The 16,362-nt window shown below is 43.9% G+C and overlaps 2 protein-coding genes and 1 non-coding gene across 3 annotated transcripts; 2 read left to right on the top strand and 1 right to left on the bottom strand.

Moving 5' to 3' along the window:
* Positions 1–1,447: 1,447 nt before the first annotated feature.
* On the bottom strand, positions 1,448–2,439 carry Prosalpha3 (proteasome alpha3 subunit). Its single transcript, XM_050193167.3, has one exon. It carries the CDS (start codon positions 2,318–2,320, stop codon positions 1,523–1,525), a length of 798 nt encoding a protein of 265 aa, XP_050049124.1. The 5' UTR covers positions 2,321–2,439; the 3' UTR covers positions 1,448–1,522.
* A 174-nt stretch (positions 2,440–2,613) lies between these two features.
* On the top strand, positions 2,614–11,743 carry LOC126545351 (UPF0711 protein C18orf21 homolog). The gene is made up of 5 exons (XM_050193168.3): positions 2,614–2,825; positions 3,396–3,427; positions 3,531–3,736; positions 4,987–5,105; positions 11,032–11,743. The coding sequence occupies exons 1-5, from the start codon at positions 2,722–2,724 to the stop codon at positions 11,225–11,227; spliced, it is 657 nt and encodes a 218-aa protein (XP_050049125.1). The 5' UTR covers positions 2,614–2,721; the 3' UTR covers positions 11,228–11,743.
* Positions 5,596–5,670, top strand: TRNAS-GGA (transfer RNA serine (anticodon GGA)). The gene has a single exon. It is a non-coding gene; the product is annotated as a tRNA-Ser (tRNA).
* Positions 11,744–16,362: the final 4,619 nt, after the last annotated feature.

Genomic DNA, 16,362 nt, shown 5'->3' on the forward strand with positions numbered 1-16,362 from the left:
GCCTCTTAATCAGATAGTGGTTTTGGCATGTAAAATGCCATAATTTAATGTTGTAGTTCCCACATTTGTACAATTTCTGCAGCAATATATTGATTTGTGTACTATAAATTTAAGCACGGAGTTCTCAATGTCACTACAATATACACAACCAACATCTGTAAATTCGACTGTTTCAAAAGTCCCGATGGGTCCCCACACCTCTCTGTACAAGAAAAATATCACTATATTTGAAACTTAATACATTGAATATTGTATAAATATAGTTGCATAGAAAACAGGTCAGACGTGGTAACAAATTTTTCTGAAGCTTTATGGCAACTGTGCCACCAACATGCCAAGCACACTACCTGCCACTTGGACAGAACACGGCCAGAATGGGAAAATTTCAATGTACAATGCCAAGGGGTAGGTGAAAACAATGCGCCGATACCCTGGAAAACTATAATTATGGCTGGAACCCATACAAAAGTGAGCTTCTATTTTCATGATTGAAACCAATTCTAAGCCATTGACATAATTTGTATGATTGTGACAGAGTGAGCTGAAGTAAAAGCTCAACTATGAACTGGCAAGGCGGTTGATTGCACAGGAAATCAACAGCCTTGCTTAAATAACGAGTATGGTGCTTCAAGATCGCCTGTACAGTGCCTACATTCAAATGCAAGTGCTGACCACTCTTACAAGGTATTTCCAAGTAATCAAACCATTAATTTAGAATTTGCTTTTGAATTAAAATATCAATAAAACGAATTTTGCATGTCCCAAGTTGGGCCAAGTTAATAACCATGCCACAATTGTTACTCTCCCAGTGGTGCACTTCTGAGAATGTATCAATGCAGGACAAATTGTTACATGTCAAAAAGGCATCGACACATGTTGCAAACTGTTCATTGCAGCCAAGGGCTTTAGAAGTGCCTGGCAACTTCGATAATCGACGTGGTTAGGAAGTGACATGTGCCACTTTCTAACCACATTCCACCTTCAAGGCTGCCTGCCTAATTACATGTAATGGCAGCTGTGCCAAAATCTGGGAATGGCTTGCTAATGAAGATGGTTAGTTTACATTACCTCAAACTGACTCAGTGGTGCATGCAAAAAACTACTTCAAAGCACCTTTTTGAGCTTTTGAACATGGTTTAATTAATGTCGAGGTAATGTAAGTTTACTACATTATGCACTTTTTTGATGTTACCTCATTAGTTGCCTTACTGGCTTTACATTAAAAAAAAAAAAACTTCATCCTTCAATGTTGCACTAAAAACTGGCACTCTTTCTACAGTGTGTTCGGCTACTCCACTGACGATTCCAGCAAGATCGGTCAATAAAAGTATTAGTGCAACAGCGCTTGCTTCCTTAAGCAGAGAGCGCTGCGTCACTGAACAGGTGCAGCAACAACTCTAGACAGGAAACAGCCACAGAAATACCCGGACCTTGACGGTCACACGGCTACATGTTAGTGCCAGAATCGGGCCATTTAATAGCAATGTGTCAAACATGCACTGAAATAGAGCACGATAGTCGCCTAGCTTCTGGCTTGCTGCTTCTCACGCTCCTTTTCTTTCTTTGAAGCCTCCAGCTTGGCCTCCTCCTCTTCGTGCTTCTTTATGAGCTTCTCAACTTCCGACAGAGGCAGGATGGTAACGCGCGTCTTGTTACGTTGCGTGTCTCTAGTGAGAGTAGCCATCTCGAGCTTGTCCGCAGTGAGCTTCGTCATGTCGAGTGTCTTGCTCAGGACTTTGATGGCCAGAGCCAGGGCATCCTTTAGTGTCGTCTCGTTCTCCTTGTATTCCTGCTTGAGGATGGACACGGCGGCAGCACTGTTGTTGCCGATGCAAGTCGCCTTCCAGCCGCTGTAGTTACCACTCGGGTCAGACTGGTACAGCTGGTAACCGTAATGCTTGTCCCAGCCCATGTACAGGATTGAGACACCGAACGGACGCTTACCTCCATACTGCGTGTAAGCTTGCTTCAAGTCGCAAAGCCAGCTGACAAGGCGCTCGCAAGGGATGGACTCGCCGTACTGGAGGAGGTAGCGCTGAGCGATCTGACGCAGTTCGTTAGTGAGCACGTTTGCGTCTGAAGTGATTCCGGCCACGCTGCAGGCCATGTCGTCGTGCAGCTTGTAGATCTTTTCGGCAGTGAAGACTTCGTCAAGTAGCTTGTTCGTGTTCCTTCGCTCAGCGGCCAGCAAGATGCCGTCGGACGCCAAGATGCCCAGGCACGTACCGGCGTGACCGATTGCTTCCATCGCGTATTCCACTTGGTAGAGCCTACCTTCAGGACTAAATATAGTCGTCCTAGAATCGTAGCGGCGTGCCATAGCGAACACGAAGTTCGGAACTTACTAAGACGCACGTATGATCAACAACAAAAATCACCGCGCTCGTGACTTGCAGTTCCTCGCTTTCTCGCCGCCGCAAGCTTCGCGAACAGCGCCAGTGAAGAAAGTTGTCATATACCAAGGGAAAGTGCCGTATTCAAGATTGTGTATTTAGCCTTGCAAAAATGTAAAACTAAAGAAAATTACTGCATTCAGTTCAAATTTTATGCTTTATTTAGAAATTTAATTAAAATATTGTAATTATAGTATTTTTTCGCAGTTACGAAACTAGCTGTTAGCGTCGCAGTGGGTGGATCTAAACTGGCTTTTGCGCTCTTGATTTGACTGACGTTATATCATTGAAACTTCAATCGCAGATATAATTTAATTAGAGTGAGGAAATGAGCAGCAATAACTACGAAGTGTCTATTGCCACTCTGAGCTACCTTCATAAATTAGCAAAAACATGCAGTGCAATATCTTTACCGCTTACAAGGTGTATAAGGTTAGTAAGTACGTCGCTTGCGTGTCCCTCGTTGTTTTTCAAGTACGAGTCTCGTTTGTTTTGTTTTTAACCTTTGGGCTGTACAACCTGCTTCACCACATTCCGCACTATCTAAGACCATTAATGGATCCCAATAATGGATCACCAGGTCATAGTGGATACAACTGCGTTCAGGCGACGTTCTCAGTTCAAGTAGTATGGGACACTGTATTTTACGGGAGCAACGCTGTAAGCACCTAAACGACGAAAACACGGAGACACAGAAAAAAACCTGAACTAGCAGGACTACGGTTAGCACCTACAAATCAGTCGGCTGTGTGGAAGGCTGTGCGAAGAGGCGCTCTACGCGTATGAGCCTGGTGGTATGTGATATTCATTTTAATTGGTAGCCCCAAGAAAGAAGAGCATATAAATGCCTGCGGTGCTGTCTAATTACTGCAAGCTGGACACTGCTGCTATAGCAGAGTTAGACCAAGTCAGCAAAGTTTGTTAACTGTGTGCACTGTATTATTCGCCTTGACATACTGTGTATGTGCACTGCCTAATGCCTGCATTTTCTCTCACGTTTAGCTATCGTCTTTTGGAATGCAGTGAACACCGAGGTAAGTGCTCTTTTTCTGTGTGTCCGCGCATTTTTTTTTTTTTTTTTTGAAGGTTACCATCTCTTTCATTCGAGTACAACACGACACCTTGCGTTTCACCTAGGTGTCAGTGAGAAAAGCCTTTTGACGAAGTGTGAGAGTTGTGGAATTGCTTGGGACCCATCCAGTGTTAAAATTCGGACAAAGCCCAGACCTGTATTGCGACGGAGCATTAGGAAGCTACTTGCCAAAGAACAGCACCGGCCATGGCTACTCAGCTCGAGGCAGAAGAAACTGCTGAAGCGTTTCAAGTGTGCTACAACCATGCTGGTCAGTGCTGAGATCAGTCGTATTACGTATGAATTTCCTCTCTTGTACCTTGATCCGAGTTGTTATCCGAGAGGAAGGTAAAGACTACAACACGGCACTAGTTGTCGTTTTTCCTTTTGTCCGTGTCTTGTGTTGCGCTGTTGCGAACCTTACAATGAATCCTAACCAACTGGCCCAACTTGCCGTCTTGATGCAGTTAATTAAAAAAACTTATTTACAACAGTGAAGATTTCAGCAGAGCGCCAGTAGACTATCAATAGGGGAAAAAAGGGGGGGGGGGGGCACATTCTAGAGATCACTCCAAATTTTTTTAGTAGGATCTGTTATAATTTCAGTTTTTCGCTTCTGCTGTTATCCGACCTCCCGTAATTGTGAATTTTTTTTTTAAGTCGACAACCCCAGCATATAACTTGGCGCATAAAATTCTATTCGCATCAGCTTGCGCGAGTGCTTCTCATTCAAGTGGACAGTTAGGCACATAGGCAGTCGTCCTATTGCATAGGTGAATAGCCGGCACAGCAATCTGGAAGAAAGGCAATGTGGACACAGATCAGTGCACTTCAGAGGGAACACTGGTTGCACCTCATTTGTGTAACATTGCCCACTTTGTGAGGCCTGGCAGTAACAAGATGACTACTGCATGCATGTGACACCATTTTGCTAAAGACTAAATCTTTTAAAATGTTGACCACGTATAAACAGTGCCAGAACATTAATGTTTGTGGCATGAGCAATTTTTTTACATGCATTTCAGACATGTCAGAATATGTCACCTAGAAGCAGCAGCACTAAGATGGCGTGATGAGCAATAAAAAGACAGGACAGTATGCTGATTAGCAGACATATTGTTTGTTGCTCAAAAAAGCACCACTATGTACATAAGCTAGCCCAAGCAAGATTAAAACAAAAGCAGAAGAAAAGAATATCCTCATCACGTTCAAGTGCTCCTTGTTGTGTAGGGACACGTTTTAAGGCTCACAGTGATTGTCAACTTTGCACTATTGGTGAAGCCTACAAATAGTTGCTGGTAGACATGCTTGAAATTTGCTGCCAAGTGGTCATCTACGTCTTGCTGGAAACATGGAGGAAAAGCAAGTTGGCCTGTTGCCAAGCCAGTGAGGACATGCCACCATACAGTGTTGGCTCCTCATATCGTGTTAAGTAGGCACTGCTACCAGTGTAAAGTGGCAGGAGCTTGTGCATTGCATTTGCCCAGCATCTAATTGCATTCATGCCTGTTCATCTTGAAGGTATTCCTGTGCAAGGTTTGTGGCAAAAAGCAGGAGCAGCCATGTCCAAAACTTCTGAAGAACCACCCATCAAAAGTTGGTTCAAGCCTATTTTGCAACAAAGCAATTGCTACAAAGAGGTAATTATAAATACTTGCAAGCATTATTGTTGCTACTACAGTTGAGTTCCGTTAATTCGACCTGACGGGACCAATGAAATTAACCGGATTATCCGGTGGGTCGAATTAAACAAGATGCAGAAAAAGATGCCAGAACACACTGCTGATTAATTTGGAAGTATTTTACCGTTTCTAACATGCCCCTGAATCAAACGAGCACCCACTTTCTATGTGTAGAAAGTAGAAAACTAATGTAGAAGTGTGAATAAAGCTGTTAAACAATGTAGAAATCTAACACGCGGCTGATTTTTTAGCAAGATAAATGGGCAAAGGTCCAATATGGTGTTGCACTATAGCTGCCGGCTTCCTAAGGTCAGCTTCGCCGCAATACATCCCTGTTATGCTGTAAAGCATACAATAGCTTGCGGGTTTCCGCGGAACTATGACGTCGAACCCTTGCCTTTGCTTTCAGTTGTTGACAGATTCAACTTCGCCCTGCTATCTGCTAGCCGCCTGGTTAGCTCAGATGGTAGAGCGGCTGCCCTGGAAAGGCGGTGGTCCCGGGTTCGAGTCCCGGACCAGGACGAATTTTTCTTCAACTGTGAGGCTTTTCTTTCGAGGAACCCGTATGAGTTTCCTCTGTAGCAATGGCTACGATTAGGTGGATGTCTCATTTTCTCTTAATTACTTCTCTCCACCTTGTGGGTTTCCGCAGAACTATTACGTCAAACCCTTGCCTTTGCTTTGAGTTGTTGACAGATTGGACTTCGCCCTGCTATCTGCTAGCCGCCTGGTTAGCTCAGATGGTAGAGCGGCTGCCTCGGAAAGGCGGTGGTCCTGGGTTCGAGTCCCGGACCAGCACGAATTTTTCGTGAACTGTGAGGCTTTTCTTTCGAGGAACCCGTATGAGTTTCCTTTGTAGCAATTACTACGATTAGGTGGATGTCTCATTTTTCCTTAATTACTTCTCTCCACCTTGCGGGTTTCTGCAGAACTATTACGTCAAAAGCTTGCACCACGGAGGCAATTTTCGGCCCAGTTTTCTTTAAAGGAAAAAGGTTAATGTTAGAATCGCGTAAGTACTGTAATCCTGTAATCAGACATTGTGAGCTATGGTTATTGGTTGAAAATCATTCTGAGGCATGTCACAAATAGGCATTTTCGATAGATTTTGACGTGTTCTATGCATTCACTGTCCCCTACGCTCCGCTGAGACAGACTCTACCACTAAAGGGGTCACCATAGGGATCAGGCGCGTGCATGCTGACTGGTCAAGTTTGAATCATCCGGTGAAGCCCATTTTCGGATCTAAATAAATAAACTTTGGGCCCATAGAAATACATGTACACTAGCCAGGACCTTCGGCCGGGATCAAATTAAGTGAAAAATCGAATTAACCGGAGTTGAATTAACGGAAGTCTGCTGTATGTTTAGGAACATGTTGATGTGACTTTTTCAATGTGATATCCTCTGTTGTTAAGCACATCATACTTATTTCTGTAAGAATAACCTAATAGTAAATATCCAGAGAAAACAGGGGAAAGGTGGGAGATGGAAATTCAAGACGATGAGCAAAACGAGAACGAGCTGAAAGCAAGAGCCAACATTTCGACAAGTGGACTTGTCTTCTTCAAGGCGACATATGCTTTCCTGGTCACAGTATATATAGGTGGGGTTCTAAAGAGGAGAGGGCGTAAGGCGGATGGGTGCGGGAACGAGCGAAGGTGTGTTAGCAGCGAGGGTGGCGAATTGAGAATAAAGGAGTGCTGTGCACAAGGCCAGTAACACGGCCGTCTGTCAATAGCGTGTCAACGGCCGTGTGTCAGCCGGCATGCACAGCAGCCCTCTATTACCGGTTTCGCTGGAGGTCGTGGGCTATCGTGTCTCTGAAAGAGGTAATAGAAGGAGCAGCAGAAACTGGTGCTCGTGAAAAGAAAAGAAAAAAAATATTGAGATGTAATAAATAAATAAAAACAAAATAAAGATAAAATAAAGGGGGAAAAAAGACACTATGCAATCAAACTAAGTGTTGTTGCCTATAGCTTGAAATTTAGCTAATAGATTCTAAAGCTCCCGTCGGGTGCCGGAGCCAGCCAAAGCGCATGCGTTTTTGTCATGTTGCCCCAACCACCGCACGGCGCATTTTGATGCGCATTCATTTTTCTCTGGCCGAGTGGATTTTCGCCTGGCAGAGTTTTGGACGCTTTCTGGCTAGCAGGCGAAAAAAAGAAACAATGCATGGTCGCTCACCGCCATCACTGCAGGAACTTGATGGATTGCAACGTGTTTGCTTGAGCGCAACCTCTCCGGAAAATTTTGTCTCACCGGTGTAGGATACCTAGCAGTATGCTTGTGGTTCTCTGTGAACCAAGTGTCTCACATTTTCATCAATATTCCTTCGGTAGCCACGTTAGGTGCCCAAAGTAGTCATTCGATTGTGGCCAACATGCTTCCCTTTGCGTTTTCTCATTTCCGTGCCCCCGCCCCACAAAATAAAAAAGGACATTGTTGCGGCACACCAAATTGTTGCATGGTGAAAGTTAGATTTTTTTACTTCTTTTGCAGAAAGTAATGGGCCACGGGGCGCTTCAGTTGCCGGATACTCTTATTGTAATTTTGCGATAGCAATTATATAGACATTCCGGGCGCATTCCTGCCGTTGCCGTCGGCCTCATGTTCCATATAAAGTCCAAGGGTGATAACATCGTGACTGTGCCACATGCTGTATGTGCGAGTGAAAGCGTAGGAGGTGGGGGGGCGGCGTGGGTGTGCCGACGATGGTGGCTTAGTCTTGTGTGCACAAGGGAGAAAAGCGGGGAGGAAGTGCACCACCTCCTGTTGCGCACGATACATCAGAGGGAGTGGACGGAGGAGGGGCTGTGATCTGTGAATCTGTGGTTGCGCAACATGTTTATTTGCCTTCTTTGAGGCATTATATACAGTGACTTTTTCTTAGATACGTAGATTTATTGGAGACTTATACGTATATTTAAATATCTTGTTGCGAGGTTTTGTGTATATGTTCAGTGAACTTTGTTTCCAGTGCTTCACTTTTTTTCTTTTTATAAAGCTGTATCTTCGCATTTCTACATTTCATTGTATCTTAGCATTTCTAATGTACGAGGGCGAGTCAAATGAAAGTGAGCCAACCCACCCTGTGCAATAATGGTTCGGTTCATTATGTGTGAGGCATGTGTGTAGCACACAGGCATCTCTCATTTACAAAAGTGACATGCAGGTGTGAGGATAAAGGTTCTTTAATCCTCGCATACACTGCGTTGAACATGGTTGTGTGACCTAATAGACACTCCAAAAGTTGAACAGCGTGGTGTTGTGAGGTTTTTGACAGCTGGAAGTGGGGGTTTCCCAAAAAGAAATTAGTCTCCGTATGGCTACCGTGTACGTTGAACATTGCATTTCATTGGCTACTGTGAAGCGTGGGAGCAAACAGTTCAAAGAAAAACGTGAAAGTTGCAAAGGCGATCCAAAAACGGGCCAAAGTCACCGTGCAATCATTCCTAACACAATTGCAAGGCCTGATGAGCTGAGTAGACAAGAACAGAGGATAAGCATCGATGAATTGGCAGAGCATGTGAACATCAGTCGCGGTTCGGGTCACGACATAATTCATGGACATTTCGGTTATCGGCTCTTTTGTGCGCAATGGATGCCCAAGGTTTTGAACCACCACCAGAGACGGAGAGGTTCGGTGCTGCCTTGACTCATCTAATCGGGTATCACAATGAGGGCGACTACTTTTTGTCTGCAATTGTGACTGGGGACGAATAATGGTGTCACTACTATGAGCCTGAAACACGACGGCAAAGCTTACAGCGGGAACGTTTGAATTCACCACCCCCAAAGAAAGCAAAGGCTATCATTTCTGCAGAAAAGGTGTTGTTGACTTCTTTTTTCGATCATCAGGGGCCATTATCGATCGAATTCGCCAAACCTGGAGAGACTATCAGTCATTTCTAATATTGTGAAACGCCGGATTGGTTATGTGTCACAATCAAAAACAAACGACGTGGAAAATTGAGGAATGGGGTCATCTGGCTCCACGACAATGCCCGTCCCCACGTTGCTGATGAGGTTAATACAAAACTGGCAAAGTTCAAGTGGGAAACGCTGCAACGTCTGTCAAACAGCCCAAACCTGTCGCCCTTCGACTTCCATATTTTGGGGCATATGAATAAACAGCTCAAGTTAACCAGATTCGTGTCGGACGATGACGTGAAAGAGTCAGTTACAGATTTATTGAAGCAGCAACCTGAGGAGTTTTATGAGACGGGAATCATGCGACTTGTTAGTCAGTGGGACAGATGTTCTAAATGCTCATGGATACTACTTTTAAATAAAGTACCCCATCTGTCATATATTCGCATTGGTTCACTTTCATTTGACTCGCTCTCGTATATTTTGCAGAACTCCTGCTTTTTATATGTGCTCTTTGTTGCGACTATAATTTCGGTGCAGTTACAATACACTACCGGTGACAGCTGCTCCTGCACAATACATTGTAACAAAAGCAGCGCCATTGAGATCTTTCCCTTGCCGTTGCATATGTACAAAAATGTAAACAAGGTTCTTGAATTACAAAGCTTCATCGAAATATTTTTCCTCAACTTGCTCATTTCATGGCCTTTACATTCTTCATATCAGCGGCATGCACTGCTTTGCTGGTTTCAAACTGATATGGTTCTAAAGTTCGTGTGGTATTTTTTTACTTATTAAATAGACAGAAAACATGGAAGCATTGATACCAGTTATTTTGGGCACAATTTTTGCGGCATACGAGTATATTCTTTTGTGAAGAAATACATATTTTACTTGTCTTGACAGTGCGTAGCGTTCAAGAATTGATTTGCAGCATCTTTGACAATGGCAATGCAGTTATTATTCATGTATTTTGATCCCTCAACAAATACTATAAGGAGGAGGCTGAGCTGCAACGTGAGCTCCTTCCCCCAAAGCTGTCGCCGAGCATTTGAACCAACCAGGTCATAACTTTGATGAACTTAAACTCTACATCTTACAGTCAAATTTCCGTTCTGAACGAGAAAGAAAATACAGAAAATCATACCTTATCCATAAGTTCAAGACATTGCAACCAATAGGCATAAACGTCCCAAAGAGAACTTTAGAATCTATTTGCTATGCTAAATTTCAAGCTATAGGCAACAACACTTAGTTTGGTTGCTTAGTGTTTCTTTATCATTTTTGTTTTATTTATTCCATTTCAATATTTTCTTTTCACGAGCAGCGCTTTCTGCCGCTCCTTCTATTATCTCTTTCAGAGACACAATAGCCCATGACCACCAGTGAAACAGGTAATAGAGGGCTGCTGTGCATGCCGGCTGACACACGGCTGTTGGCACGTGATTGACAGACAGCCATGTCACTGGCCTTGTGCACAGCACTCCTTTATTCTCAATTAGCCACCCTCCCCTCTAACACAGCTTCGCCCATTCCCACACCCACTTGCCTTACACCCTCTCCCCTTAGAAGAACCCCACCTATATATACTGTGGCGAGGAAAGCATATGTCGCCTTGAAGAAGACAAGTCCACTTGTCGAAACGTTGGCTCCCGCTTTCACCTTGTCCTCGTTTTGCTCATTGTCTAATAGTAAAAAGTTTAACACAAGCATTCAGCATTCTTCTGTACTAAAGGAAAGAGGTCTTACAGGGACTGGCCTTGTTTCAGAAGTTACATATGATTGGAATTACGCACATGGAAGGCTTAATTTGGTGCAAATTTACCTGTTGTTCCCTGTCAATTATAACATTATGCAGGATAGTGATGCTATGTCATGCCTTTTTTAATATTACATGATCACAAATCACTGCCGAAGGAATTAAAATTGGGCTTAGCCCTGCCAGAGTCTGCTGCTTGTACAGCCAAGTGAATCAAGGAACTGCCACTAACTGTCCCTGCCCCTCTTTCAGCACAAAGAGACCCACTTCAAGCCCTATTCACGTGTTTGTAAAGAAGAAGAAAGAAGAAAAGTGCACAGTATCAGATACTCCAAAGGAATGTGCCTCTGTCAAACGCAGCAGGAGTTTGCTGAAGCGTGTTCTTATTGAAGAGGACACACGAAAAACCAGCAGTGGAGGACTTCATAGTTTCCTTTCCTCTCTGTAGAGGAAAAAAAATGTTTCTCTCAGTTACTGTATCAGCTACTGTTAAGGAAAGGTGAAGGATGCAGCTGCATGTTTAATATTTCCTTGTAAGCTAACCATAGTAACATGCATCATGACAGCATTCTGAATTTTCTGAAGCCCTATAGCATGCCATGTGTCATCACTAAGGAACATACTCTGGTCACTTGATACATTAGTTGGAATAAAGGGAAACCACACACTGGAGTGGATGGGTCAGGCACAAGCAGACACAATGGAGAGCTGACTTAGGTGGGTTTAATAAGCAAAGTACAAATAATAAGTAAATGTATGTTGGAACAGATAGAGAATTTTCACAGGGAAAGGCATGGGAGGGGGCAAGAAGCACAAGAATAAGATATGGACTGCAGAGTAAAAATCACGTGCTAACTTTCAAGTAAGATTCATTAGGCAAAAAAGAGCATAGCTATTCCATTCGGAATATCCTGCATGACAAAAAACTTCTGTACCTGTCTTAATAAAATGGTTGGCTAACCACCTTGCTTTGGTAATATATTACCAAAACAGTTGGATAACATAAAAATTCTCACTGTTTTATTGCACATATTTAGTTTAAAATGCACACAGTACTACCATTGTTTAGGTTAACTTCTAAAGTAATGCACAGTAACTATGAAGTAAACATTTTTTTTTTGCAGAGCTCAGGGGAGGTATTCTGTAAGAGTCCACCTAGTGGACATGTCCATTTCGTCTGCTGTTGAAGTTCTGAGTGGCTGTGGCACCCGGCTGCTGTGGATGCGCAGCCCCGCCCAGCGATTCAGAACTTCAGCAGTAGACAAAATGGACATGTCCACTAGGTGGACTCTTACAGAACACCTCCACAGATCTATTCATGGCCTCGTGTGAGTGCCTGGCAGACAGCATTGTCTGTGCCACCTGCCCATAACCACCTCTCCCATGTACCAGTGCCACAGGCGAGGGTATGAGCATGCACTCCAGAAAGTCTGTGCCTATTTCCGCGTCATGTCCCTATTGCGAAGAATATGAGTAATGGTTTCTGCAAGCATTGGCTTGAACTGAAAGCGCAGTGGGCTTGAACAAACATTGATGATGCAACTAATGCCAGCTGCTGATGAGCGCTTTGTCATTGCTGTTCACCTGTTCCTCGAAATCAAGCTAGTGCATGTCCATAGAGTGCAGGTGGTTTTCAGCAAGTGGTGGGAACTACATTATTTGCCATGCAGTTGAATGTCACTATAAGCAGATTTGGTTTCTGTACATGTAAATGTTGAATAGCTTTCAATGTCAAAATTTTATAGTTGCATCATGCCCCAGAAGCATCCTCTTTGTTTATATATCTCGAAAAGTAATGGAAGACATTTCAATAGATGTTTTAAGCGTAGAGGTGCGAACTACTGTTGCTGTGTCCTGGTCAATAAGGCATGCAGTTAGACCAATTAGATTGTCTTTGTCCTGCCTATAGCACTGGGGCACCTTATTAGGGAGCAGTATAACATGATCCTTAAGACAGTGCAGGTTCCTTATGAGGGTAGGGGGCCTAGATACAAGGCATTTTAATGAGGACACGTGGTTGCATATACTTTCGTAGTTTACGAAAACATTAGAAAATCTTTACGAAAAGATTTTGTTTGATGAACAAAATCTTTAAGTGTACAGCTGTTTGAAATAGTCATCAAATTCTGATTATTACTAAACTTTTTGCAATGTACAAAGATTTGAAGCCCTTGTTCTCTTTTTGTCAAAAAAAAAGTGTTTGGGTTGGTATATTATTACACTTTGAGTATAAGCTTCTCTCACAACCTGAAGTAAATATGCAGGTTAAAGGGCCCCTGAAATGATTCGGTCAAATTTTGTAGGCCCGTAGGGTACAGCTAGAGTTAATCATTCGCACCACAAATTGTGTAAAGTGTCTCATATTAAGAGAGTTACGGACGCTTGCAAGTTACCCTCCTCCATAGCCGTGCATTTTCTCAACTCTCGCCGAGTGATTGGGGCTAAGCTCCACCTTCACTGGCTCTGCGTCATGATGGCAGGTCGTGTCGTCTACTTCCGGTTCTCTAGGAGCGAGCGCACGAAGCCTCTCCAACCTCTCCACCAGCTGCTTGGCAGGCGACCCCAAGTGAGATCTATCGAAGCAGCGTGTGTTGTGAGCACTCTCTCGCAGCGCTGAATGTGTCTGGTATTCTGGTAATCACAGGCGTGCTGGGCATTTCAACGGAACGGTGGAGGCATAAACTCAAACTGATGAAGGAACTTTAGCATAGACATACGTGAGCGGCCTGACCGGTCTACACGGTCCAGCCAGTTGGTGGTGCAGAGCTTAACCAGCCAAACAAAGAGCTAATATTGCTCTAACCAAGTGTAAAACATTTTAAACATTTACAAAAATGTGTTATTGATTGCGATCCTGCGAAATATTTACACGAGCAAAAAAGAAGAATACACTTCGTTGTTGCTACTGTGTTTGGTTGAGCACTGTGCCACCAGGTGGTTGCCCCGTGGAGACCATTCACGTTCGCGCTTCTGCTCATCCCGAGAAACAGCATGGTCAAATGGCCAGGCCCTGTCCCCTTGTGCTTCCGTTTATCCGAATACCGGACTCGTGAAACGCTATTGTGGTAGTAATCCTGCGGTGTAAAGTGACGGCCGCAAACATGCAAATCCTGGCGCCGATTGGATAGCAACAGTCCGATGAGCTGGAGTCACTGCGCTCGTCCCCTGCCTTGCAGAGGGACACGATGTCGCAGCTTGACATTGCCAATTGCTACGTTTGCAGCCCACAACGCAACAAAGGCAAATCATGGTGCTCGCGAAAAGACTGAGACTGATACTGACCGCAGAGCTCTCATCAAAACGAAGCACGTTGTAACACAGACACTTGCTGTGTGCCGGAAGTGCTTAAGTGTACTGAGAAATTGTTCTTGTGCATTCTCTTTCTGTTACTTTCTTTTTATAGAAACAAATTAACTCACATTCCAACTATTACGAACAACATTTGTTCACCATAAAGTTGGAAAAATTGTCGATGACGCGCCCTGGGGAGCCAATCGGATAGCTTGCCCTACTGACGTCAATTGGGTGAATGACGCCAAATGGGTAGGGGCGGCTGAAATTTCAGCTGAGCAGTGTGCTGCGATCGGCAGCGACGTACATTTTTAAAACCTTAGAATAAATTACACGCTTTACGCGGAGCACTTAGATGCGTCAATGAATGATCAGAAGGACCTACTCTAATGACTCAGTACGTTTGTAGAATATCGTCAAAACCGTTTCAGGGTCCCTTTAAGGTTTATTTTCCGAATGACTTGGCTTTTTGTCTCGAAAGCCTAGATGTTTTACTGCAGTGGGCTATGTTTTAAAAGGCCTGTGAAACAATTTTGCACTTGTCTAATTGCTTCCAAAGAAATTGAATTCAGAGTGTACACCATGGTTCTCCAATTTTAGGTTTTCAAAAAAGTCTTGAAAAAAAGTTTTACCTCCTGTGCTCCTAGTGACATGTACTAACCAGTGTTAGCAAGGTACTGCTATTTATTAACTATGCCATTGCCTTTGGTTTTGCTTGTAAGCATTGGCCAAAATGATGTGCACAAGGAGATGCTTGCACACAAATCAAGTGTCACATTTTTGGTTTCTGTCGCGCTGAACACAAGATGCTCTGTATTCTGCACATTGGTTGTCCCTTGTACAAGTACTGTTCTAGAGAATGCAGGAAGTGAGCACCAGTGGTTCCAGTATGCTAGACCAAGCTATCGCACACATCCCTCTGCTATGCAATCCGCATATTCTTATTATATGGCTTCTAACTCTCCTTTCAAGGGTGTGGGAGGGGGCGAGGATGTCTTGGTGCGCTCTCTCCCCTGCTCTGTTCTGGGTGGTAACAACCGTGTCATCTGCTATGGCGTGTGCCATGTTCTAGCCCACTCTGCAGTACGGTGTGCCTAGCACAATGACGTGATACGTGAGCAAAATCTTAGCAGTGCATTCAAGCAGTTCTCGACAGTCTCAGGTTACGAATGTATGCCTGTCATATTTTATTTGTAGTGATGAGCACTTGTGCGTGGACAAATCAAGGACACTTCGTACAGTCTGAGTTCAGTCTGTCTGGAGCTCTACAAGATAAGTTGTGACCACGGCACAGTTCGCCAGTGATTACCTTTGAGTTAATATTTTGCAGCGAACTTGCATTGAGTTACCCTACAGAGGGCAGATTCATGGTGCCATCTAGGGTTCAGATTGTACACCATAAGGAACAGTACTGAAAGAGGCCCAGGCCACTATTTGAATGAAACTGCTGATTGGTATGCTACTTCAAAGAACTAATGCTGCAACTCAATTGTTTATAGTGAAGCTTTCTTCGTTGCTTCAACACTTTGCGAGTGCTGCCTGCTGCCTAGCACGGTGAGCAGGCCCTGGAGATAGTGCAAACCAAGCCATCCCTGAGCAATTGGTGGTATTATACACCGAGCACGGATACGAGCTCTAGCACAAAAAAAAAATCGAATTCAGAGGAGACAGTCTCTCGGATGAAGTGTTGAGTGAATTATAAACGTCTTCGATACGCAATGAAACATGGTTTAGAATGCAGGATCATTCTGGATCATAAACAAGAAGTGGAGTAGCATTGGGTTGCAGCGATCACTGTCGAGGAACACAGTGAACATTTCACCATGAAGTGGAGCAACGTCGACGTGCATTGAAAAATGGAATGCGAGTGTACACTTGCTTGTAAATGCAAAGTCAGGTGGCATTGATACAATGATGAGACAGCAGTAGAATGGGGTCATGTTGTCCACAGGTGCAGGCAAGTACTTCAAGAAACATTTCAGAATGAGTTCAATTCATTGTGTAGTGTGTGTGATTGGCTCGGGGTTCCTTCGGTCGTCCGTGATGTTGGAGTGTCTCAGGGCTACATTGAGTAAGGCGTTTCCCAGTGAAGCAATCTCCAACTTCATTGTGGTGTCTGTACTTGCAAATGGGCACTAAACAAGAACAGCATTCCTCACATACACTAAAGATAGCCTTGCTTAAGCCAATTCTCACAGCATGTGGGATCTGCATAATTGTTGCATTCTTTAAAGCATTATGCATATAAACATTGACACAAAAATGCTCTTAAAAGGACTGACAACAAATTTT

This window comes from Dermacentor andersoni, chromosome 1, assembly GCF_023375885.2.
Source record: "Dermacentor andersoni chromosome 1, qqDerAnde1_hic_scaffold, whole genome shotgun sequence".
Lineage (NCBI taxonomy): Eukaryota > Metazoa > Arthropoda > Arachnida > Ixodida > Ixodidae > Dermacentor > Dermacentor andersoni.

Bases quoted from the DNA above. Each gene is read 5' to 3' on its own strand.
- Prosalpha3 (XM_050193167.3), bottom strand. From the start codon at position 2,320: ATGGCACGCCGCTACGATTCTAGGACGACTATATTTAGTCCTGAAGGT.
- LOC126545351 (XM_050193168.3), top strand. From the start codon at position 2,722: ATGAGCAGCAATAACTACGAAGTGTCTATTGCCACTCTGAGCTACCTT. The intron at 2,826-3,395 runs GTTAGTAAGTAC...TCTCACGTTTAG, and splicing joins CCGCTTACAAGGTGTATAAG to CTATCGTCTTTTGGAATGCA. The intron at 3,428-3,530 runs GTAAGTGCTCTT...CGTTTCACCTAG, and splicing joins GGAATGCAGTGAACACCGAG to GTGTCAGTGAGAAAAGCCTT.